At 39.6% G+C, this 26,809-nt stretch overlaps 1 protein-coding gene across 3 annotated transcripts; it reads left to right on the top strand.

Annotated features, from left to right (window-relative positions):
* The first annotated feature begins 821 nt into the window (after positions 1-821).
* On the top strand, positions 822-26,809 carry HMCES (5-hydroxymethylcytosine binding, ES cell specific). 3 transcript variants are annotated; one of them, XM_016118419.2, is made up of 7 exons: positions 822-905; positions 1,609-1,814; positions 7,070-7,213; positions 8,061-8,180; positions 18,628-18,809; positions 24,448-24,640; positions 26,085-26,809. In XM_016118419.2, exons 2-7 carry the CDS (start codon positions 1,632-1,634, stop codon positions 26,319-26,321), a joined length of 1,059 nt encoding a protein of 352 aa, XP_015973905.1. In that variant the 5' UTR covers positions 822-905; positions 1,609-1,631; the 3' UTR covers positions 26,322-26,809. The 3 variants fall into 3 exon arrangements, with proteins under 3 accessions (XP_015973905.1, XP_015973908.1, XP_015973907.1); XM_016118421.2 differs by lacking the exon at positions 822-905 and adding an exon at positions 1,114-1,221; XM_016118422.2 differs by lacking the exon at positions 8,061-8,180.

Genomic DNA, 26,809 nt, shown 5'->3' with positions numbered 1-26,809 from the left:
TTGTGTCCTAGCATCAGATCTGAGATAGCGTATGCTCTGGGGTTTGCCTGCTCCCCCACTTGAGTCCAATTCAGGGAATGCACAGAAGGGAAGAACAGCCCTTAAAGAGCTTTCTGGCTCCAGATGCAGAAATCTCTGGTTTATGTCCCAGGGGAGCAGGCTCAGCAACAACCTCAATTGTATTTTTAAACTCAAGGCAGGTGATTTACCAGCTTTGTGGCTGTAATACATGTATTTGCAAAGCCCATTTAAAAAAAATCCTAGACCTCACCGTTAGAGATTCAGATTGGGATAGTGGGGGAAGATGACCCTGGAAAGGCTCATTCTGGTGCCCACTGAAGTTTGAGTGACTTGAGTGATTCATGGAAGTTTTCCTGATGGTTTAAGTTTTGCCCCAAACTATGAGGCAGTAGGACTGCAAAGAAAATGTTTCCTGATTTCACCCCTCCAACAACTTGGTGCCCTAGAGTTATGGTTCCCGCTATAGGAAGCAGGGCGCACTTCAGGCTCCCTGGGACGCAACTACAATCTCTGCCAGCGCCACAGGCATGAGCCTTGTCCTTGCAGATTCTTCCCCAGCCCCATTCCCGCAGCTCGCCCTGGTAGGGAAGTTTAACACCACAGGGGAACAGCCGAATATGTAAGGAAGTGGATCTCTGAGAACGCAGATCGAGGAGTACCCAAAGGCAATCCTAGTCTCCTGGGGCATTTTTAGAAGATTCAGATGCCACAGGCCGCCTGCCATCGCCGGGATGCGGGAGGGAAGGAAGCCCGGGCCATGTCCCACGCAGGGGCGGGGCTGGGCGCTGGGGGCGGGGCACGGCGCCGCGTACGTGTGTCCGCGGAGCGTGAGAGGGTGGAGGAGAGCTTCGCGGGCAGCGGAGCGGGCGCGGTCCAGGGCCGAGGTAAAAATGAGGCGGGTTGGGGCGGACAGCGGGGCCCCAGCCCTGGTGCGGAGGGGAAAGGTGGCGCCAGCGGGAGAACCTTTGGGCCACCTTGACGCCTAGGCTTGCGCCAAGAGCCCGGGGGCGGGGCGGCGGGGCGGCCTGGGGGATCCCCGGTGCTGGGGAGGAGAGGATACACGCCCGACAGCGAAGAAGCTGACTTTCGATGCTACTAATAGCGCCCGCTCAGCCCCGGTTGCCGTCACCGAGGTTAGCCGCTGCTCGCTGGTGTGAGGATCCCAGACAGGGAGAGAAGGAAAAGGAGTGGGACGAGACGGTGAGGACAAAAAGAGTCACGTACAGGAAGGAGCTTGTGGCTCCAGAAGTGACCACAGATGCCGTACCTTTTTGCCTTTCTTGGCAGAAACATTAAGCTGAAAAAAATTAACTTCCACAGGGAAATCTATTTTCTTACATTCAGTCAGGTATTTATGGAGCACCTCCCAATTTTTTAATGCTTTATATAGGCCTGGGTAGTAAACAAAGCAGGCATAGTCGGTTTTCTTGAGGAAAGACTTTCCTAGGGAAGGCTTAAGAGATGGTTACATAAAACTACAGGTGGTGCTGGAAGCAGAGTCATGTGGGAATCTTGAGAGAATGCTGTAAATAATGAAATAAGACCTAATATTTGAGCAATACAAACCTAATGTTTCATGATCTAAAGGTTGTAAGAAACAGTGTTGAAGAATGTGTGGGCGAACATCCTGTCACTTACCTAGAGATGTTCTCACAAGAGCTTGTGCCTATCAAGATCGGCAGGGCCAGCAGCGGCTCCCAGAGTGGCGAGACCCTGACAAGTATGACCCTTCATACAACAAGAGCCCTCAATCAAATAGCCCAGTGCTTCTGTCGCGACTACACTTTGAGAAGGTAACCAGTTTTTCTGCACCATATTAGCTTCTGCATGGGCATTGTGATGGTCATCTACTTCTGTGGTTGACTCTTGAACAATGCACGGACTAGGAACACCCACCCCAACACAGCCAAAAATCCAAAAATCTACAAAAAACTTAGACTCTCTAAAAACTTTACTAATAGCCTACTGTTAACCAGAAGCCTTACCAATTATGGAAACTAAATTAACACATGTTTTATATGTTGTACATGTTGTAAACTGTGTTCTTGCAATACAATAAGCTAGAGAAGAGAAATGTTATTAAGAAAAATTATAAGGAAAGTATGTTTACAGTATTCACTGAAAAAACATCCACGTATAAGTGGACCCATGCAGTTTAAATCTGTGTGTGGTTCAGGGTCATCTGTATTTGGTTTGGTGTATGCTCAGCCTCTGAGGTGACATTAAAACCAGCCTTTATTTGACTCCTCAGTTGAGAACTACTTGGGGCCTCACCGAAAGGAGTTGTATTGGTATCTTCCAATCTTCAAAAATAATTCACTATCCTTCAGGCTAATTTAAGTGCCTTCCCTATATAAGGCATATTACCCTTAATGCATATCAAGTTTATATGATCCTGGTATTTGAATACATTTTTTAAGACAGTATCTTTCAACCATCACTGATCATCAGGGTCAATTGAGTACCTTAAAAAAAAAAAATTTCCATACCCCTTACCAGTCCAGCTGAATCAGAATCTCTGGGCCTAGGGCAGCATTAAGACTGGCTGATCTAAAACACCTCTGATGTTACTTGAACACTGAAGTTTCTATTCATTCTGCATGTATTTTCAATTTTTTTACGTTTGTTTTTTAGTGAAGCTATAAACATGTATTTGGTTTGATTTTCTGAAGTTTAATTGCATCCGTTAGTACTATATGTAAATTCATATAGTATTTACCTATTGTGTTGGAGTGACCAATAATTTATAATCATGTTTGTAAAGAGAGAAGTGTAGAAAGATTGTGACTCATCTTCGGTCACCCAGTCATTGAGGTATAGATCTGGGACTTAGGTCCAGACCACTGTCCCGACTCCTGGGGATGTGTCCATGAACTAGGAATGGGGAAGGTGGAGCCCCTAGCAAGCATAGCCTTCCTTTTCTGTCAGTGGTATGAATTTGCTGGCTGATGTAGTATTTTGATTCCACATCTCTAATAAATTTTGTTAACATTGCTGGGAGGTTCCTAATTTTGATAAGTAATTGAGGCTTCATTTTTCTCAAATCTGTAAATTGTAAAGCAAAATTAGAACCATTTCAGCATATTAATCTATATTAACGGCCAGCACATATGTATAGATTGCAAAATTTGCATTTGAAACCACTGATTTGCAGATGACTTCCTCTTTCATTTATCTACCCCAGTGCTACCAGCTCTTCTGCTCACAAGTCCAAAAAGGCTTGAGAAAAGATGACTAATATTGAGCAATATTTTCAATATTTTCCCTCCACAGCCACTTTTTATTTATCATTCTCAGTAGAGGGCAGCTTCACGTATGGGTTTGATTTACAATTGTCCATTAAACACAATTGTAAAAGTGGGATTTCTCAACCTTGGCACTATTGACATTTTTGCATTCTATTTAATGCTATGTTTTTAGCATTTCTATGCTTTTTAGTCATTGATTTCACTGTATAAAATTGTCTCCAAGCGTAGTGCTAAAGTGCTGGCTGGTATTCCTAAACATAAGAAGGCCTGATACGCCTTACAGAGAAAATACATGTGTTAGATAAGCTTCATTCAGGCATGAGTTACTGTGCTGTTGGTCGTGAATTCAACTTCAGTGAATCAATAATATATATGAAATCAACTGTCTTTAAACAGAAATACACATTAAATAAGGTGATGTGAAAATCAAATGATGAATATGTTGTCATCATAGGCTCATGAGAAACTAACCCTGTATTTTCCCCTAAGAGTATCAGTTCACTATTCACTAATTCAATGTTTACAACAACTTTGTAGAATTTACCTGCTATGAATAATGAGAATGGAGTGTGTGTGTGTGTGTGTGTGTGTGTGTGTGTGTAGAAAGAGGATTAACTAATACAGGCAAAATTTTGAAAGAAACAGGGCAGGATCTTATCAAGAACACAGTAGAGGGATTAGCCTTATACAAAAGGGAAGCCCTTCTGAAATAACTACTACTGATGATTTCTTTCTTGGAATTCCATCCTTTCTTGACTTTTCTCATTCTTTTTTTTTTTTTTCTCTCTCTAGGTATTTTTTCTTGGACTCTACGTTTTCCTCATTTTGCCTTTTTCTCTTTTTGTACCCCCAGGTTAAATCCTATGCTCGGTTTACCCCCTAAGATACTATCCTAATGGTTTTAACAATCACCTTTATATAGAAAATTTTACTATTTCTTTTTAATTCTAACCTAAAAAAATATTAAACTACAATTTGTATGCCTGTACCATGCCACACATTTTAATGAATCTGTAGGGTAGGTATTGTTCACTCTATTTTGACAGAAAAGAAAGTTGAGGGTCCGGGAAGTTGAGACTAGGCCAACTTTCTAAGTGGCAGAGAGGGATTTTTTGAAGCAAGGTCTTCTTACAAAGGCCTATTCTTTCCCTATACCAGAAGTTAGCAAACTATGGTCCTCAGACCAAATTTGGCCCATTGCCTGTTTTTGTAAATAAAGTTTTATTAGAACTCAGCAATACTCATTCATTCTTTGGCTGCTTTAATGCTACCAATAGTGGCAGAGTTCAGTTACCAGAGTCATTGCAACAGAGATGATATGAACTCAAAAAGGCAAAAATATTTACCGTCTGGTCCATTACAGAAAAAGTTTGATGACCCATTCTCTCTACCTTGCTGCCTGTCACTTAAACTTTAATTCTACATACTTTTTTGACATAGTAAACAACCCTCTTGGATTTTTATTGTAGTGACTTAAAACAACCTTCATTATTTTCACCCATGAGGAATTAAGACAAGGCATTGTACATATGGTTTGTCTTTCCCTGAAGTTTGGGGCCTCAGCAGAAAAAACTTAGCATCTGGGGCTAGAATCATCTAGAGCAGGAATCAGAAAACTAGGATCCTCTGACCATTTCTGTAAATGAAATTTTATGGAATACCACAATATCTATTTATTTATCTGATGCTTTGTTCCTATAACAACAATTTTAGTTGCAACAGAGACTATGACGTACAAGGTATTTAATATCTGGCCTTTTATAGAAAAATTTGCCAGCATCTGATCTAGAGGCATCTTCAGTCACTTACCTGGCAGTTGATGTTGGATTTTAACCCAGGCTGTTGACTGGAGTACCACATGTGGCCTCTCCATGCAGCTTGGGCTTTTTCACAGCATGGTAGTCTTAGGGAAATTAGATTTCTTACATGGCAGCTCAGAGCTCCAAAAGAGATGTCTCAGCAAACAAAAAAGAAGCTGAAAACCTTTTCTGACCTAAGCCTTAGAAATCATAGTGTCACTCATGCCACATTCTGCGAGTCATAACCCATCCAGATTCAAAGGAAGGGAACACAGACCCCCAGCTCTCAATGGGAAGAACGGGAAAGATTTTGTGACTATTTCTTTAAACTGCCACTGACTTGCCACTATCATCAGAAATTCAACACATGATCTTTCCCCAAATCAAATCCCTTTTCAGATTTTCCCTTTTGTACCATAGTACCATCATTATTTTAGTCTCCTAGGCCTGAAAACTTAATCATCCCTGTTTTCTTTTTCGATTTGCATGGCGATTTTATTTTTTTTCTATCTTTGGATATCTTTTATTCTCGCTACTGTCACCAAACCTACTGTATCCTTATCACGAGACCCTGAACCATTGTAGCACCCAAAATGCACTCTCTACTACTGGTTTCTTCCAACCCATACTGTACTACTCCATGCAAAATAATGTGTATTTGCATTTTAATCTAGATTTCATCAAAGGGCTGGTTACCACAAAGAAGTTTAACATCTATGTATTGAGGGACTCCAAAACTTCCCCCACATTTGGAGATTCATTAGAAGAACTCAACATATAAGGTGTATAATGGCTAAGGTTTATTACAATGAAAAGATATGCAATAGAATCAGTAAGGGAAATAGACAAGTAGAAATCTGGGAAAATCCATGCACAGGCTTCCTTATGTTCTCTCCTTCTGTGAGGGGACACACTAAGCATGTTCCTTCTCTAGCAGTAAAAAATATAGTAACATATTCACAGTGTTTCTGCCTAGGGAAACACATTAGAAACTCAGGGCCCTAGGTTTGTATTGGGGGCTAGTCACATAAGCACTTTCTGTTTATCAAATACCAAAATTCCAGATTCCCAGAAGAAAAACAAGTGTTCAGCATAAAACTCATTTTTTTTGTACAAACAAGTCACAGTAAACCATCCTTATCAGTAAGGGAAAGATGAGAATACTCAAAATCCAAGTTCCCAGATGCTAACTGAAAACCAACCTTGTGAGCAAGCCTTCCTAAAAATAGCTTCCTCATGCTTGCTTTTGTGCACAAAACCACTTCCTGCATGTTTTTGACATGGCCTGTTTGCTCATCTTATTTCATATCTGGTCTTTCCCCCCATCTCTTCTCCTTCTGAATTCTGTACAGCTTGTGGGATCCAATTTAAGAATCATCCCGCCCTATCTCCATCCTTTCTGCTCCTTCTGAGGAGCTGATATTTTTCCATTCTGTTCATCACAGATCACTCTCCAGAACTGCTTAGACACTCATTATGTACCACCATGTGGCCCTTAGCCTATAATAGTTTGTATTATTACTTAATATATTTATGCCTGTGTGGCCTCACATTACAGTGCAAGCCCTTTGAGACTAAGCACTGCTCCATGTGCCCCCATAGCACTCTATATATCTCTTAATCACAGCATGTACCTCATTGTATTATGGTTGTCTGTAACTTGTGCTTCTTAAGACCTGGAAGCACATGAAGTACAGGGCCTAGCACTATGTCTCTTTCATAGTAGGCACTAATTAAAAGTTAACAGGAACAAAAACTCTGTGTATCCCTCACCTTACCCAAGCAGAATATCTTATATGCTAATAAATATGATCGCTAAAGAACACAAGTTACTCATGTCATGATAAATCACTAAAATTGTTTTCAAGTACAATCTTTCCCTTTTAATAATCTCTCTATTCTTTGTATTTTGATACTAATAGTAATATAATGCATCCGCTAAATTTGGTTTTCTAAATTTCATTGTGATCTCACTGGAGTCTTAACCTTTTTCCATGGCAGGATGCAGACTCATCTGAGCGTATCATTGCTCCCATGAGATGGGGCTTGGTTCCATCTTGGTTCAAAGAAGATGATCCTTCCAAGCTGCAGTTCAACACTGCCAACTGTCGTAGTGACACCATAATGGAAAAACGGTCTTTCAAGGTAGGTGGCTTATCTAGGAAAAAGGCACGTAGTCTGTTCTTTTTTCTAATAAAGCTGTTAGTGCCTTATATACCTAAGAAATAAAATAGGGTTCTCTTTGGAACCCTCCTTGAGGTCCCAAAGTGTGTTCCTAGTTATTAATGTTGAGTGCTGTTTTCTTTGCTACTGTGTAACAAACCGTGCCAGAACTTGGTGGTTTAAAACAAAACAACTATATAATTTCTATATTCTGTGGGTTGACTGGGTTCAGCTAGATAGTTTTTACTTGGAGGTTCTCATGTAGTTAACATCTAGTGACAGCTGGGGCTGGTTGTCTAAAATGGCTTCTTCACCAACATCTCTGACATCCCAGCCAGGATGGGAGAACAACTGGAAGCCTTTCCACATGCTTAGTTGGGGTAGTCAAGCTTCTTACATGGCATCTGGCTTACCCAAAGCTCATGATTCAAGACAGTAGGGCAGAAGCTGCAGGGCTTTGTGACTTAGCCTTGGAAGTTGTATGGCAGTCACAAGCATCACTCTGTAGCATTCTGTTGGCCCAGTCTAAAATTACTGTGGGAGGGAACCACATGAGGTATAAGTACTGAGATGAAAGGCTCATTGCGGAGCCAGCTTTGGAAGCTACCTACCACAAGCGCCTATTTGTTAGAGAGCTTTTGCTGCTACGTATGTTATTTAATCTTTTCAACATCTGTGTGAGTGATGATGTTATACATGTGAAAAATTGAGGTGCAGAGAATTAAATAACTGCTCTAAGATCACACATCGGTAGACCTAATATTTTAACCCCAGTTCATGAAACATGATTCTATCACTAAGACCATATTTTGCTCATGTTTTCCCTCAGGTGCCTTTGGGAAAGGGAAGACGCTGTGTTGTTTTAGCAGATGGATTCTACGAGTGGCAGCGAAGTCAGGGAACAAGCCAGAGGCAGCCATACTTCATCTACTTCCCCCAAATCAAAACAGTAAGGGTATTATCTTCAGCACTCACAGTAAATATTTAGAAAAGTACAGAGAAACTAATCCAAAGAAGGACATGCTTTTCCTTCTCTTATAGAGTTTTTAATAATAATAGCTTTATTGAGGTATAATTCACCTTTTTTATACAAGTCAGTTATTTCTTAGTATATATAAAGTTGTGCAACCATTATTACTATCTAATTTTAGAACATTTTCATCACCCCAAAAAGAAACCCTGAATCTATTAGCTGTCACTCTCCATTCCCTACTCCTAGCCTTGGCAACCACTAATTTACTTACTATCTCTATAGAGTTGCCTATTTTGGACATTTCAGATATATAGGATCATGCATTATGTGGTTTTTTGCATCTGGGTCCTTTTACTCAGCATAATGTTCTCAAAGTTCATCTATGTTGTAGCATGTATCACTATTTCATTCTTACATGGATACCAGATTTTGCTTATTCATTCACCATTTGGTGGACACTTGGGTTGTTTCTACTTTTTAGCTATTATGAATAGTGTTGCTGTGGACATTCATGTACAAGTTTTGGCATGTATACATGTTTTAATTTCTCTTGGGTTTATGCCTAGGAATGGATTTGCTTAGTTGCATAATAACTACATTTAACATTTCCTTCATAGAACTTTTATTTTAAGACATAATAAACTTCACCTGTTCACATAACATTATAAGGAGATTGAAAACATATCAGACATGACAACATCATGTTTTCTTTTTAATTAAATTTATTACTCTAACTGCTAAAACATTTGCGTTCTCACTGCAGTTTCCCTTGCTAAAATTGAGAATTGTTTGTCCTTCAGATGATGTCATCTCATTTTGGGGGACTTCTCATAGCCAAGAGCATATGCCTCACGCACCCTCCTCAGAAAGTTCCCTCTCTAGCCAGCCTATTAACACACAAATGATTTGGTAGAGGAAAAGACTTAAATCTATAAAACTTAATAACTATTCATTATAATGGTTAAATACTAAGCACTTTTTATGAGGTAGATACTCTTTCTGGGAACTTAATGTGTATTAATTTATTTAGTGCTTCTAATTACTTGTGAAGAAAGTACTGTTATTCTCATTTATCAGATGAAGAAACTGAGACACGAGAGAAAATACAAAAACTTCTGTTCTCCAAGACCTATTTTAATTTCACCCGAGGACCAGTCATTCATCATACAGCAATTATTAAAGCCCTTGCTTCTGAGTGGTATGGGCAAGAAACAGAAATTTGTACTATTTTATAGTAAGAAACCAGTGTACAAAGTTGATCATCAAGGTATTGGGAAAAGAACTGGAATTAGAATTTCTAAATCCTGTGATTCCCTAACTCAGTGCTTTAACTTTGGTTTACACATGAAATCTTTTTGTCCCTAATAGTAAATCCTTAATGGAGTTGGTCAGTAATATTCTGACTCTTGTGTTGTTTGGGAGTAAAAGGTTATTGGTTTGTCTGGAGACAATCAATTTAATTCTTTGTCAGAAGATTTAGCCTTCAAATAATTATTGATTACTTTTTCCCCCTTAAGCGCTTTCCTGTACTTAGGAGCATTTCTATCATGAGAAAAAGGGTACTGGCTAAAGTGGAGGCCAGGGTGGAGATTAAACTTTCAGAGAGTAAGAAATGCCAATTCATAGAATTATCTATGGTATCTTCTGTTTCCCCTTTAATTCCAGGATGCCACTCCTGTTTGTATTCAGATTAATATTTTTTCTTGAGGTAAAAATTTGCATAACACAAAATTCCCCATTATAACCATTTTAAAGTGTATAATTCACTTTTAGTTTATTCACAATGTTGTGCAGCTATCTTATTTCAACATTTTCATCACCTCCTATAAGAACCCTGTACCCATGAGCAGTCCCTGTCCTTTTCTCTCTTACTCTAGCCCCTGGCAACCATTAATCTACTTTCTGTGTCTACAAGTTCGCCTCTTCTGGACATTTTGTATAAATGGAATCATACAATTTATGTTCTTTTATGTGTCTAGCTACTTTGCATGATGTTTCCTAAGTTCATACATGCAGCAAATATCAGTACTTCATTCATTTTTATTGCCAAATAATATTCCATCATAAGGACAATACCACACTTTTTCTTTCATTCTTCAGTTGATGGATGTGTGGGTTGTTTCTCGTTTGGGGATATTATAAATAATGCTGTTATATGAACATTGGTATACAAGTATCTGTTTGAATCTTTCTTCAATTCTTTTGGGTTATATTCCCACTCACAGTGTACAAGCATTCTGGTTTTTCCACATCCCCATCAACACTTGTTATTTTCTGTTTTTTGTTTTTGTTTTCTTTTTTTTTTTTTTTAATAATAGCCGTCCTAGTGGGGATGAAGTAATATCTCATTGTGGTTTTGATTTGCATTTTCCTAATGACATTTGATCATCTTTGATGAACTTGTTGGCACTCACAGTAAATATTTAGGTATCTTCTTTGTGTTTCTTCTTTGGAGAAATATCTGTTCATGTCCTTTAAATTTAATTGTTTGTCTTTTTGTTGAGTTGTAAGCCTTTATATAGTTTGGCTACTTGACCCTTTCCAGATGTACAATTTACAGATATTTTCTCTCTGTGGATTGTCTTTTACTGTCTTGATAATGTCCGTAAAGCACAAAAGTTATAAATTTTGATGAAGTCCAATTTATCTATTTTTTCCTTCATTGTGCCTATGGTGTCATATTTAAGAATCCATTGCCAGACTCAGGGTCATGAAGATTTACCCCTCTGTTTTCTCCTAAAGGTTTTATAGTGTTAGCTTTACATGTTGATCTTTGATCTATTTTGAATTAATCTTTGCATATGGTGTAAGATATGGTTATTCAGTACCATTTGTTGAAAATGTTATGTCCCCATTGCATGGCTGTGGTACCATGTGTGGTCAAGAATCAATTGACCACAGAGGTATATAGGTTTATCTCTGGACTTTAGATTCTGTCCATTGATTAATATGTCCATTCTTATGCAATATCACTCTGTAGCTTTGTAGTTGAAGTATGAGTCCTCCAAATTTGTTGTTCTTTTTCAAAATTGTTTTGGTTGTTCATGTTTCTTTGAAGCTCCATATAAATCTCAGGATCAACTTATTTGTTCTGCAAAAAGGACAATTAGAATTTTGATAGAAATTGCATCGATCAATTTGGGGTATTGCCTATTTTGCCATTTTTATTATATTAAGTCTTCCAATCCATAAGCACTGAGTGTCTTTCCATTTATTTAGGTCTTTAATTTCTTTCAACAATATTTCTGTGTACAAGTCTTATAACTCTTAAGTTAAATATATTCCTAAGTCTAATACAAAATTATACTTTTACCTCTTCCTAGACAATTCAGGCATCTTAGAAAATTTTATTCTCATATCAGTATACACAAATCAACAATATTTCTGTATACTAGCAACAAACAATTGGAAATAACAGCATTTTTGTAAGCCGTTGAAGCTAATCCAGGGAGAAAGCGTAAGTCACTGGAAGAATGTACTTGCATATGTGAGGGGGAGTAGTGCACCAGTGGGGAGGTTGACCTAGCAAAAAGCATAAACCATTAGAAAGAGGAAGGAAGGCAACGCATACGGTAGGTGGGGAGTTTCATTGATAGGAAGCAAAAGCTCTCTTTTGAATGCTTCTGTTTTGCCAGTGAAATAGGAAGCAAAGTCATCAGCTGAAAGTGAGGATGGGAAGGGAGTGTCAGATATTTGAGACTAGGATAAGGAATATTGAATGATTTTAAGTAAATGGACAACAGAAATGTACCAGGATTGCCAAATCATTGATCCATCTGTATTTTGTTTTATTTAAGGAGTAAAGTAGGGTTTTAACTTTCTTCTTCCCAGTATCTACCCAGTTATCCCACATCTATCATTGCATACTTTCATTACCTTTTTGTTAGTTATTTTCTTTCTCCCATTAGCTCTACTTTTCTTCAACTCAATCTCTTCTTTTCTATTTACCTAGTCCCTCTAGGTAGGCTAGAATTTTTCTTTGTCAGATTGTAGTAGTATATTCTTTGTCAGATTGTAGTAGTATATTCTTCAAATATTCCTTACTATACATAGGGTTTTCCAACAATAGCAAACTGTTTTATTTGTGTCTAGTTAATGCATTAGCCAAGTGTAACCCATCTTCCAAGGAAAGGGAATAAAGTCTTTCTACAGACACTTCTCTTCCAGCTGGAGAGTTGAGCCCTCTAAGGACCACTACACAGCAAGTAGACAGGCTCTTCTGAGAAAATCCCCAGACGTCTTTCTACCCTCTTCAGGGAGGTGCTAAATGCAAGCAAGATCCCTGTCCCAGACCTCCTTCACATCAGTGGCCCTTGCTCTTGCCTCAGAGGAGCCAGCATACTTGTCCCAGCTGTTTTATTATTCTAGGGAGAGAGTCAAGGCTATGCTTTCAGGCTGCCGTCTTCCTAGATTCTCCACTGTGATTTTTTTCCACTTAAAATGAACTGTAAGAACTTCTGGGACTGCTTCTTGAGGGAACCACTCTATGAGATTTCTATTTCTTTGTTTCTCCATCTTTCAACTAGAAATTGTATATCCAAAAAGAGACTTGTCCTCTGGCCCTCTCCTTGAGAGACTGTTAAGCACTTGTGGGGACTAGGATGGCACTTTTCTCAATTCTATACAATTAGTCTCTTGCCCATAAAAAATGTATCTCTATTCAGTGAACATTTATTAAGCATATACCATGTGTTCTGCTAGGCTCCTGGAAGTTCAGTGACACATAATTTTTATCCTTAAAGCTTTACTGCTAAGACACAGACGAATCAAAAATCAGAGACTAGGGGTGAATGCTCATGGAAGGAATGCTTATGAGATTGTGGGGGCCCAGAGGACAGCATATAAGTTAGACTGGGGCATCACAGACAACTTTCTACAAGAGAGAATTTTGTAGACGCAAATAACTGGGTCTTTCTTTTCTTATCCAATATGGGAATCATTCTTTTACTTTGTGTTCAGGACATTTACATTTAATGTAATTATTTATGTGATAGGTTAAAATCATTTGTTGTTTTCTGTTTGTTTCATCAGTTCTTTTTTCCTTTTCTCCTATTTTTTCTGCCTGCTTTTGGATTGAGTATATTTTTATTATTTAATTTTATCTCCACCATTGGCTAATTATTTTTACTTAAAAGAATGTTTTTACTACCTGGTCTGTAATATACATTTTAAATTAAGAGCAGTGTACTTTCAAATAATATCCCGCTTCTTGTGGAGTATAAGGACCTAACAACACAGTATTCCCAGTTCCTTCCACCTTTTGGTATAGTGTCGTACATTTTACTTTTTCATATGCTTTAAACTTACAATATATGGCTACTGTTTTGTTTTAGACTGTCAGTTATATTTTAGAGTAATAAAAAAATAAGAAATCTTACTATACTTATTTTAAATTCGCTGATATTTTCAGCATTTGGGAAATGTAATCCTTTGAGTCTGGTTTTATTGATTTCTAGATCTTTTGGCAATTAAATGGTTGTTTTGTCTGTTTTTGGCTATTTAACGTATCTTGTAATTTTATTTATTTTTTTATTTTTTTACTATTTAACTTTTTATTTTGAAACAGTTATCAATTCACAGGAAGCTGCAAAGACAGTACAGAGAGGTCCTCTATACCTTTTACCCAGTTTCCCCATTGGTTACATCTTATGTAACTATAGCACACACAACCAGGAAATTGATATTGGTATGAAGTGTATATAGTTCTTTGTCATTTTGTCACATGTAGATTTGTGTGACCATTAAGATATAGCACTATTTCATCCCACAGAGATCTCTCTCTTGCTACCCTGTTTTAGTCACAACGTGCTCCTCTCCCCCAACCAGTGATGAACAGCTGGTAATCACTAATCTGTTTTCCATCTCTTATTATTTGAGTTTTGAAAAGCATCAGATAAAAAAAAATATATCAAAACATCAATAAAGTAAATGACAGGTGAGGAAGTGAAAATGGTGGTCAAATTGCTTAGTGGTGAAAGGAATTACGTTATAAACTGGGCCAGCTATGAAAGTCAGCCTTGTATGTGCAGGGCCCCTCCCCAGGCCCACACACAAAGGGAGTCGTGTCAGTGCAGGTAGACAGCACCGATCTTGCTCCTCAATGTGTTCCTCACCAGGCTCACATGAGAACAGCAACAAGTTTGTAATAGAGCCCCCAGCCTTGGTTATTTCCTTATGTTCCTCTTGCCACACTGGTGGGAACTGCTTTATTTGGGGTCTGTCTCTCCCACTTACCCTCAGCTCCAAAGGGTGACAGTGGAGCTTTATCTCTAAGGCTTCCCCAGCTTTTGGCTCTTGGTTGAAGGACTGTTCAGTGATGCAGGTGTATAGATGAGATAACCCTCACCCCCACTCTTGGGCTGTGGGGCAGCTCTAGTATTCAGTCTAGGCCCTGTGCTTCCATAGTCCATGCCTGTTCCTTAGCCTGTGTGTCTCTGCTCAGGGCTCTTTGTTACTCTCCAGGATATATATATTTTTCTCTTTATTGAAATATAATAAACAATTAGTTGCTTGTATTTATGTTGTACAATTCAATGAGTTTTTTTCAATGATAGTTGGTATACAATAATATACCAGTTTCAGTTGTACAGCATAGTAATCAGAGATCCACATAACTCGCAACGTGATCACCCCACTAAATCTAGTACCCCTGTTCCCCCTTATCTATTCATTATGACATTAACCATCTTCCCCATGATACACTCTACATCTCCATGTCTATTCTGCAACTTCCATTTGTACCTCTTAATCCTTTTGCCTTTTTGTGACCCCCCAACCCCCTTCCCATCTGATATCCCTCAAAATATTCTCTGTATCTATGAGTTTATATCCGCTTTTGTTGTTGTTAATTTTGTACTTTAGATTCCACATGTATGTGAAATCATGTGATATTTGTCTTTCTCTATACTGCCCATTTTCTTCAGTGTAATACCCTCTAGGTCTATCAAGGCAATATCTTTTTCCACCTTCTTCCTTCTAATCTGTGTGTGTCTTTTAATCTGAAGTGAGTCTCTCGTAGGCAACATATGTAGGGGTCTTGTTTTCTTATCCATTCAGCCACTCTGTCTTTTGGTTGGAGCACTTAATTCTTTTCCATTTGAAGTACTTGTTGATAAGAATGTAGTTATTACCACCCCATATTCATGTTTTTGATACATGTTTTTTCTTCTTAAAGAAGTCCCTCCAGCATTTCCTGTAATACTGTCTTGGTATTGATAAATTCCATTCGCTTATTTTTGTCCTGAAAGCTCTATCTGTCCTTCAATTCTAAATGATAGCTTTGCTGGATAAAGTATTCTTGGTTGTAGATCCTGGGTTTTCATCACGTCGAATATTTTGTGCTAAGCCCTTCTGTCCTGCCTAGTTTCTTTTAGAACTCAGCTGCCAGTTATGGGTTCTCTCTTATAGGTAACTAACTGCTTTTCTCTTGCTGCTTTTAAGATTGCCTCTTTGTATTTAACCTTTGGCATTTTAATTATGATGTGTCTTGGTGTGGGCTTCTTTGGGTTCCTGGTTTGGGGGAATCTCTGAGCTTCCTGGAGTTTTAGGTCTATTTCCTTCACCAGGTGAAGGAAGTTTTCCATCATTATTTCTTCAAATAGCTCTTCAGCTTCTTATTTTCCCTCAGTTACCCCTATGACATGAATATTTTCATTTTTAATTGTGTTCCATAGGCTCCTTAAATTATTATTATAGTCTTGACTTGGCTTCTTTTTTTCTTGCCATTCTGATTGAGTGTCCCTGGCTTTCCCATCCTCTATATAGGTCATTTGATCCTCTTTTTTATTCTCTCTGTTTATTCCATTTAATATATTTCTCATCTCAGATAATGTGTTCTTCATTGGTTCCTTTTTATAATTTCCATTTCCAGTTTTTTCTCTTTATTAAAGTTCTCACTGAATTCATCTGCACTTTTCATAAGTTCATTGAGCATCTTTATAACCAGTGTTTTGAACTCTGCATCTGTTAGATTGCTTGACTCCATTATTTCTGGATCTCTATTCTGTTCTCTCATATGGCTTCTGCTAATTTGTTTTCCCTTTTTGGCTGCCTTACTGTGTCTGTTTCTATGTACTAAGCAAAGCTCCTAAGTCTCCCAGTCTTATTAGTACAGTGGCACAGTCCTAAGAGGGGTTCAGCTGCATGCCAACTTTAGCCCCAGCCTGTGCCCCTCCAGGGCCACCTGTTAAGATTGAGCTGGCAATCCACAGGTGCTGTGCTTATAGTTGCCTCAAATGGCCACACCAGAAACTGAGGCCAGCTGCCACTTTTGTGAGTCTAGGCGCTGCTCAGCAGGGGCGCCTGACTAAGTGAGGACACACCTGGATGTGGTTTGGGTGGGGCCTCAAGTTGAGGGAGGTGGAGTTTCATGGAATCCTCTGGGTGGAGTGACATGTTATCTAGTTTGATAACATCTCAGCTATGGTGGTGCTAAGTCTGCACACTGGGAAAGGGGAGGGCTCAACAGAGGAACAATGGATACTGCTGGCACTTCTGTACAGAGCGAGTCTAGCCTTGGCCCTCATTCCGACAATTCCGTGGGTCCCTGTAAGTTCCCGGTGCCTCCTATGCAGCTGACCAGGTGCTGGTGCTCAGAGTGAGCAAGTTTGTCACCGCGAAAGTCTGCTCGTGGACGTGGCCCCTTTAAGAGGCGTCTGCAGCTGCTACGGCCCCCATCCCACTCTGCTGCTAGGCACCAGGCAGCCTCACGTCCTCACCCTGTCCTACCTTCTGCCATTGCAGGGTGATTTCTTAGATTTCTCCCTAGTTGTATGGCTTGTTCATCTAGATCCCAGCCGATTTTTCCTTGCTGTTTGCTTGTTGTTTCTGTCACAACTTAGATTTAGTCACCAGAGGGATGAACAGAGCCTCTATTATCGATGCCATTTTTTCCCCTGTGTCTTGTAATTTTTGATTAATTGCCATAGTATGTAGAACAGAGACCTAGATAAATAATATTTATGCCTAGAAATGGATACACTTATTCTTAGGCTATTAACGTGTAAAATTAAGTTGATCTTGTCAGTTGCTGAACTGGGTTTGTGTTTTGTTGTTGTTGTTACCTTTGTTCACCACTGGTTTTAAATTTCTCTTGTGTTTAGGATAAGGGTTGATTCTCCAGAGGGTTTTCCTTAGTAGTCCTGCTCCCTGCAGCTGTCGTATTTCCGTTAGTGCTTGTGCATTAGAGAAGATCTCTCCATGCTTTTGCCCCTTCTCCAGAATGTATCTGCTATTATTGCTTGTCACTTGGTGCCATTAATATGAAGGCAGGTAGAAAAGCATTCCCTGTCATCTTTGCTCATTCTCAGTCTTAGGCATAACTGTGCCCTGGGTTCTCAGGCTCAGCCTTTCTCAATGATCTTGCTACTTCCCCAGGGGTTGTAGAGGTTTTTTTTCTTTTACCCTTCCTGGCCTCAGTGAGTCTTTACCAATATCTTAGGGGTGGTAGGGTTTATTACCCTTCTTCTGACCCCTTACGGCTGTTATTCCTCAGAGAAGTGATCAGGTGCAGCTTCCCGCCTTTGCTAAAGCAGAGGAGCTCCCCTCCTCTAGGCATGCTCCAGCAAGGAAGGCTTTCTCTAGTCTCCTGTCTTTCTTGGGAACACCCAGGGAGGTCTGTGAGGAAGAGTCTGCAAGCTGATACAAACTCCCCTGATGCATTTAGCTCCCAGGGATGCTGTACTCTTAGGCTGGCCCAATACTCTGCATTTAGCAATTTGATGATAATTTTATCTGAATTCTTGCCTGCTGTATTAAGGCCTTACCTTCCTCCTATTGCCAGTGGTAAACCAGTGCTTATGTCATCTCCCTGCAGAGGCCTCTGTGTTTCTATGAAGTTCAGGCTAATTGGTTGCCCTGTGACTTCAGTTCTCTAATGAGTTTAATAAAAATTAGATTTTATAGATTTTATAGCTTTTTTTTTTCTTATTGTTAAGGTGGAGGTGACAGCCTTTCTAGCTTTCTGTATTCTAGGCCTTGAACTGAATTTTAAATGGCAAGTAGGATTTGGCATGATAAGGAAAGGTGGGAATGACATTTTGGGCAGAGGAAGATTGCTTCAGCAAGACACAGTGAGAACAAAATTGCATAAGAGCTTCATTTATAGACAGCTGCATTTGATTCAGGTTAACATTGTAAGTGAAAGCTGGAATGATGTGCCAGACCCTAGAAGGCCTAAATGCCTAGCGTAGGTGTTAAATTGTATTCTGAAAACATTTAAGGAGTCGTAAATCTTTAGCTTTGGTGGTATTTGCCACCAGACCTCTTTTCTTTAGTGACAGTGGATCAGGAGGAGTTAATAAGGCATGGGCTAAATTATTTCTTAAATGATTGCAATGCTCTTAAGTCTGTGGTAGTTAGTACTCGACCTACGTGTAGAAGAAGGCTGCTGAGTATCTAATCTGCCCATGTATTTTGCTTCCAGTCAGGTAGCATTGGTGCTTCTGACAATCCTGAAGACTGGGAGAAAGTCTGGGACAACTGGAGACTACTAACAATGGCCGGTCTCTTTGACTGCTGGGAGCCACCAGAGGGAAGAGACTGCCTGTATTCCTACACCATCATTACAGTGGATTCCTGCAAAGGCTTGAATGACATCCACCATAGGCAAGTCACACTTCTTATCTCCAGGTCCAAAAGCATTCAGGGAGAGTTTGTCCTCTTTGCTTTTAGACAGGTAGCTTATGGTATTTAAAGTTTCTGTATTTAGAGAGTAGGAAACTAAGACAGTTGTTTTGCAAAATACAGTTACAGTCAGTTTGTTTGTAACATGACATGCATTCCTAAAAATCACATTTGTGCAAAACACTACAGTGAAAACCACAGACCTTTTGGGAAAAGTAGGGTTAAGAGGACAATACTTAAAAACTTTGTCAGTGACACATTAAAAAATAATACTAACCTGTTAAAAACTACCACAGTTTTATACATTGGGGATTACGAAATACATAGATTCTACAATAAATATGGCACTTTACTTTAAAAAGACCCAATATTTGCTTGTGGAAGTGAGTGTCTGAAGAGTTGTAGCTTGTGAGTTATTGTCAAGTGGTGGAAGGAAGATTATGCAAAATTTATTATCTTTTGTGGTTTAAGCCTGAGCATATTTTTCTCCCTTCAAAATATAGTTCCTTTGATACATACATTTATAATATATATATTTAATCAGAATCGAAGACTTCGATCCAATGCATAGCCTTCTCCTTCAATTAACTTCTGTATCACTGCGGAAAATTCTTTAGTGGCATTTCCATCTGTGCTTATGTCTTCTCCCAACAGCTACAGGCTTTAAAAATGGCATCAGTGTTTGAAACCACCAAACTGGCCATTACTAGCACTAAAAGGAGCCACCTCTATGATTTCTTAGGTCTTTATATCAAGATAGTGCTTTCTCCTTGTGAAAACACGTCCAGGTTTTTCACTGTTTGGCATTCAGTCCATATGCTAAAGAATCTTTCCATTGCTTCGATTCCTTTAGGCCTGATTGTTATTGACTTCATAACACCTCTTGAAGTTTTTCCACGTATAGATGTTCCTTTTGTTTTCACAATGTTGTTGTTTATGTGGATTCCTTTATGTCTGTTACTCAGGAGATATCACATGTCCTCTTTTTACTTTCAAGATGCTTTGTTATGTCAAGCTTCTCCTCAATACTTAAAAGTTCCCATTTATATGCATTGCTTAGCATGCACTGAGTTAGGAAGCTTAGACATGTTTAAGTTGTTGAATGGATAATTTTTTTATATGTAGAGAGAAGTTCACAAATGCAAAATAAAAGCAAAACACAACTTTGAAGGCTAATATGTAGTGAACCAAGATAGCTGTCAATGTTTGAGGTTTATGCATGTGTGTATTTTGTGTATTCCTACCAGGCTTATTTCAGCGGGGTACAGTTTTCTGTGTTCACCTTGACTTTCTCACAGACAAAACCGTATATAAGCAAACACAAATCTTTGTTTATATTGCACTCTAAAATATCAATCACGTTGAAACATTTCCATTTTTCAAACGAATAACTTAACTACCAGAACTGACTATACTTGTGTAACACTTCCACAATTTTTGCCAAATCTGAGTGCCCTCAGGAGTAATTTTGATGCTTTGCTGAAAAGAATACAATGCTGCACATACCAGGATTACCTCTTTTAGCCTTGTCCTAAGTATTCTCTGTGAAAGTATGCTCTCATGTGATAAAGTACTTTTGGTGTTTGCTAATTCACCTTAAAATAAATTCCCATTTCACCTAATCTAAGACACAACCATTTTGAAATGTACCATTATTTTATATGCTGTTACGTAAAGTGCTGCAAATTACTGCCAGCTAAACCAGTGCAGAGATGCCATTCATCATAAAATGCACCTGGGTTTCAGAGATTGTAAAATATTTGGGTGGGGGGTACATCAATTTTATTTTTAAAATTTAAGAAATTTTTTAATTACAGTTGGTATTTAATATTATATAAGTTTCAGGTATACAGCATAGTAGTTACACATGTATGTAACTTATAAAGTGATTCCCTGGTAAATCATACCCACCTGGCACCATACATTCCCTAAGCTCATAACTGTTTTGTAACTGCCAACTTGTACTTATTAATCCCTTCACCTTTTCACCCAGTCCCCCTTCTATTTGGCAACCATCAGTTTGTTCTCTGCATCTGTGAGTTTACTTCCATCTTGCTTGTTTGTTTGCTTTTTAGAGTCCACATATAAGGGGAATCATATGGTATTTGTCTTTCTCTGTCAGACTTTTTTCACTTAACATAGTACCCTCTAGGTCTATCCATGTCCTCGCAAATGGTAAGACTTCATTCTTTTTTATGGCCAAGTAATATTACATTGTGTGTGTGTGTGTATCACCTGTTCTTTATCCATTCGTCTTTTGATTAGAGCATTTAATCCATTTACATTTAAATACATTATTGACAGCTATGTAGTTATTGCCATTTTATTGTTTTCTGATTGTTTTTGTAGTTCTCTGTTCCTTTATTATTCTCTTATTCTCTCCTCTTGCATGTTAATGACTTTCTGTAGTGTTGTGTTGGAGTCGTTTCTCTTTTTTTCTTGTATATCACTTGAATATTTTGGTTTGTGGTTACCCTGTACTTCATATGTACCAGTCTGTGTTTATAGCAGTCTAGTTTAAGTTAAATGTCACCCAACTTTGAACACATTTGAAAATCACTAGTATTTTTACTCACCCCCTCCACGTTTATGTTTTTGTCATTTATTATTTATTTTGTGTGTATCCCTTAATTTACTGTTGTAATTATACATGCTGTTCTGACCTTTTTTGCCTTTTAACTTCTGAACCTGCTTTAGTGTTGATTGATCCACTGGTTTTATTGTGTGTTTGCCTTTGTCAGTGGGAATTCTTTGTGTGTGTGGAATTTCCTTTTTCATATTTTTTATTTTTTTTCTTCTTAAAAAAGTCTCTAACATTTCTTTTAATACTGGTTTGGTGGTGATGAACTCCGTCAGCTTTATCTTCTTTCAGAAACTGTTTATCTCTCTTTGATTCTAAATAATAGCTTTACTGGGTAGAGTAATCTTGGTTATAGGTCCTTGCTTTTCATCACTTTGAATATTTGGTGCTCTTCCCTTCTGGCCTGCAAAGTTTCTTTTTAGAAATCAACTGACAGTCTTAGTGGAGCTCCCCTGTAGATAGCTAACTGCTTTTCTTTTGCTGCTTTTTAAGATCCTCTCTTTCACCTCAATAATTTTAATTAAAAAAAAAAAAGTCTGTCTTTAAGCTTTTGCACATTAATTACATGGCATGGTGTAGGCCTTTTTGGGTTCATCTCGTTAGTGACTCTGTACTTCCTGGATTTATATATCTATTTCCTTTGCCTGGTTAGAGAAGTTTTCTGTTATTATTTATTCAGATAGGTTTTCAATCCCTTGTTCTCTCTCTTCTCCTGACACCCCTATAATGCAAATGTTGTTACTCTTGACGTTGTCCCAGAGCTCTGATTTTTTTAAATTCTTTTTTCTTTTTTGCTGGTCTGAGTAGGTGTTTCCAGCTACTTTGTTTTCCAAATCACTGATTTAGTCCTGTGCTTCATCTAATCTTCCGTCTATTCTAATATATTCTTCATTTCAGTTATTCTTTATTTCCGACTGGTTCTTTTTTATGTTTATCTTCTTTTTTATGTTTCCTATATTTTTGTTAAGTTCTCACTAAGTTCATCTATTCTTTCCCTAAGTTCATTTAGCATCCTTATAACCAGTGTTTTGATTTCTGTATCTATTAGATTGGTTGCCTCCATTTTGTTTAGTTATTTTTTGAAGTTTTGTCTTGTTTCTTCACATTTGGGATGTGTTTGTCTCTTCATTTTGGCTGTCTACCTGTGTTTGTTTCTATGTGTTAGAGAGGGCTGCTATGTCTCTTAGTAGAGTGGCTTTATATAATAGGTGTCCTGTGGAGCCCAGTGGCACAGTCTCCCTCAGTCATTTACTCTAGGACTGTCCCTTGTGTGCACTGTGTGTGCTCTCCTTGATTGCTGTTGGCACATCAGTAGATGAGATTGACCCTCAGGCTGACTTAATGTGAGGACTGGCCATGCCTACAGTAGACAAGCTGTTGTGCAGAAGTTGACCCCACAGAGCGGGATTCATTTCAGCCAGGCTCTGGGTGTGTTATTTATGGCACTAACTGGCTTTTGCTCTGGTGTGGTCTGGCACTGGCCCCTGGGTATGTTGATTCTGGGACCTTTTGGGAAGGGCTCCAATGCAGGCCAAGGCCAGCTACTGCCCATGTCAGGCTGGAGCCACCTAGTGGAGCTACAGGCACCTGGGATAGGTTACGATGTGAACTGAAGCTGCAATCACGAGTACCAGGCTTAGCAAAAGGTACAGGGCACACTAAGGCCAGGCGCTGCTTATTTGGGGTTTGTGGATTTTCGAGAGATTTTAGCAATGTCTGCAGCACTAGCCGACGCCTGCCACTTAGGAGAAATAGCTGCTGAAAGAGGTTCAGGCCAGGAGGGTGAATTGAGTGGAATGGGGTCTTAGAGAATCACTAGGGTGGGATGAGAGCTGTGTTAGTGAGATTAAAGGAGACTCAGGTTTGGTGCCTGCCTGGACCTGCTGGCTGGGTGGGGGATGGTCTGAACAAAGGAACAATAGCTCCTGCTGCTCCAGCCCTTGCCCTGAAGCCAGTCAGTTCCTCCCCCTTGTGTTTGCTGTGTTTGGGTGTTTTTCCAGCTGCTGTCTCTTCACTGGAGCTTAGGGCAAGTGTTTGTGAAGGAGTGAGTCTGTGCTCTGGCCCTTAAAAAGGACTCCAGGGTCTACAGTGGTGAGTCCCTACTGATTTTCGCAGGCAGCTGTTATGGAGAATTTTCTTCCTGGCACTGGTCCTCCAGGCTGGGGAGCCCAGTGTGGGCCTGGAATGGTTCACTCCTCAGCAGGGACTCCACAGCCAAAATGTCCTGATTGTTAAATAGCACATGTAGTTGTGGGACCTGTTCATTCTGCAGCTCCATCCGTGCTGCCAGTCTTGACGTGGCTTTTTTTATATCCATAGATATAGGAGTTCTGTTCAGCTAGTCTTCGGGTGCTTCTCAAGGGTGGTTAATCTATATTTTAGTTGTAATTTTGATGTGGTCACGTGGGAGGTGAACACATTTACCTACTCCCTATAAAATATTTTTTCAAGTACATGTTTGATTTAAACAAATCAAAGTGATAATGATTATATTAAAATAAATGCTTATATATTTATCTCCTACAGTCAACTATATCACCCATCGATGAAATATGTACCCTGCTTTGCATTGGCCTAGGATATAAATCTGGAAGCTAAACATAGGATCTTTCTTAACATTTTTCTGGGTACTAGAAGTTATTTTGCTTTCCAAGGCATAGTTTCCTTTTGTTCACAATTATGTGAATAGCTCTTTCTTACTGTAAATCTGTCATAGGTGTTAAGGCTGGAGATTATTGTTGATAGACAGTTCTAGGCTGAAGCATCTTAGAAAGGTCACCAGTTTGTTAATATGTACACTGCAGTGCACTGGATCCAATCATAGCACTATTCACTGTCTTAGCCATAAAACTTTATAAGCTAGCTTTCCCAGTGTTAAATTTTGTGCCCTGTCAAGTCAGTAATCAGCATGTGAGGTACAGAGGGAGGGTGAGCTTTTCCTTGTGATAATTTGTGCTATCAACTGACTCAAGTCTCTCTCCCTTTTCCCCTCACCCTCACCCTGCCTATCCCAACCAATGTTTGGACCTCACTGGCTAGGATGCCTGCCATTTTAGATGGAGAGGAGGCAGTCTCTAAATGGCTTGATTTTGGTGAGGTCTCAACTGAGGAAGCTCTGAAGTTAATCCACCCCACAGAGAACATCACCTTCCATCCAGTCTCTCCCGTGGTGAACAATTCCCGAAACAACACTCCTGAGTGTCTGGTTCCCGTCGACTTATTGATCAAAAAGGTAGGGGCTTGTGACTTGGACAGTTCTTTTTGAGCTTTCTGTCTTCTATCCGTATAGCATTTTCTTTTAGAATACGGCCTTTTACACACTCAGTGTTTTAATTTAAACCACCCAAAACGCATATTCCTTATTCATGGCAAAGTTGAGTTAGAGCAGTGATTCAAAGCTGGCTGTAACTCAGAGTTCTTTAGGGAGCTCTTCCAAAATGTAAATGCCAGAACCTATCTACAACTACTGAGTCAATCAATATTCCAGACTGAACTTGGGCTTCTGTATCATTTGAAGCTTCTTCAGTGAGTCTGATAATATGCCAAGTGTGACGACTCCTAATCTAGAGGGCAATTGTAAGAAAGACAAAAGAGGCCTTAACCATAATTGTATCTCTGTTCATAACCGACTGTGATTTTTGATGTCTCTTCTCTGTACTGCTTTCTCAGCCACAAATTGGAGGAGTTCTAATCCTTGTCCGCCTTTAGGACAAGTTGAGAACATTCTTGCCATAAACTTTAACTTCTTAGAATTGGTAAGGATCCAGAAGATATATATTGAAGGGAAGGTGAACAAGCAACAGGCCTGCATGCAATAGGGAGGGGAGCTCCAGAGTAAAAAGCTGGTCCCTATCGACATTTGGGGATAAAGGTTTAGGAGTAGCAACTATTTTTAGGTTGGCATAGAGGGATCTGAAGTAGGGCATGGCTCTGACTGTTCTAGGAATAGGCATCTTAGAAAACTTAAAAGAAAAATGTTGGGCAGCTGTCATCCTTTTTCTTTTGTCTCAGTTCTCTGCAAACTCCTGCAACCCTGACACTTTTTTATTAGATGTCTCTAAAAATTATTCTTTTTGCACTAGGCGCAGCCCCATTTCTCAGTGGCCTTTACTCCAAAAGAATTCACATTCTGGAGAGGTGACATTATGCAAATTAAGAGCCTTCTTTTCAATAAGCTTCCCTTACCTGCACCCCAGGTAAGGGAAGCAGAAGAGCAGTGCCAGGCAAGGAGAGGCTATGCAGAGGGGCTGTGCAGTCGGGAAACAGCCCGTTCAGACTTAGGCTGAATGCCTCATCATGCGGGCTGTTTGAAGCCATTATCTCCTCAGCTTCATTTCTCAACTCCCTGCCTGGTCATAATGAATTACATTCTTCTTCCTGAGAATGCTTCATTCTCTGCATGTTTGAATGCCTGTCAGTTCTCTTCTCTGACTGGCCCCACACACCTCCTCTGCAAAGCCTTCTCTAAGAGCTACTCCCTACCCCTGGCACCCTTTGGAACACACTCAGGTGCTCCTCTCTTCCCACTCCTCACTAGTGGGCCCTATCTGGCCCTTAGTAACATTTTCTAAATCTGGGTCAGTACCTACTGCCTCTTCCCTTCTTTCTTCCCTTGGAGTTAGCCTTTTCCCAAAAGCTTGAGCTGGGTGATTTGAGCTTTTTCATCTTTTTCCTAGGAGCTCAAGGCAATTGGCAGCAGCCACAGGATGTTGCAGTGGCTGACCAAAAAGCCACCGAAAAAGGAAGATCTCAAAACACTCCAAAAGACAGAGTCAGATGTGCCCCCCCGGTCCAGCCAGTTCCTGAAGAAGGGCCCATTCGCTACCAAGAGAGGTAGTGCTAGACTCCTGGAGCAATGGCTGAAGCAAGAGAAAGAGGAAGAGCCAGTGACCAAGCGGCTTCAGAGCCAGTAATGCAGGACTTTCAGAGACCAAGGTCACAGTTGCTGCACTAAATACTGTTGCTGATAACAGATTTTTGTATTATGTGTGTATGGATTTGCTTTGAGGGGAGGTAGCACAGTGTTAGTTGACGGTTGTGGGTTCATGGGGGAGTGGCAATTCTGGCTGTGACCAGGAACCCACCATGGGACTATGGGCAGCCTAGGAAAAAGTAGGAGTTCATTATGGACTGGTGGAACCTTCCCTACGTGCAGTTCTCAGCCCCACCCTGACCTGGTCCTGCTAGCAAAAGGCCATTTTCAGCTCAGTCTTTGGGCTCTTTCAGGTCTTTTGCAATTAAGTTTTTAAAACATTGTATTTTTTTCTGAATAAATTATATTTGATAAACTTTCCACATTTCAGAAAATGCAGCTAATGTTGAGGAGAGTTTTGGATTACTGTTTGGGGCTTTCTGTAGACAAAACTGCTTTTTTGGAAACAATAAAAAGGCTTAGGGGTTT

This window comes from Rousettus aegyptiacus, unplaced genomic scaffold (genome assembly GCF_014176215.1).
Source record: "Rousettus aegyptiacus isolate mRouAeg1 unplaced genomic scaffold, mRouAeg1.p scaffold_m13_p_12, whole genome shotgun sequence".
Lineage (NCBI taxonomy): Eukaryota > Metazoa > Chordata > Mammalia > Chiroptera > Pteropodidae > Rousettus > Rousettus aegyptiacus.
This window is presented reverse-complemented; position numbering and strand designations above follow the sequence as displayed.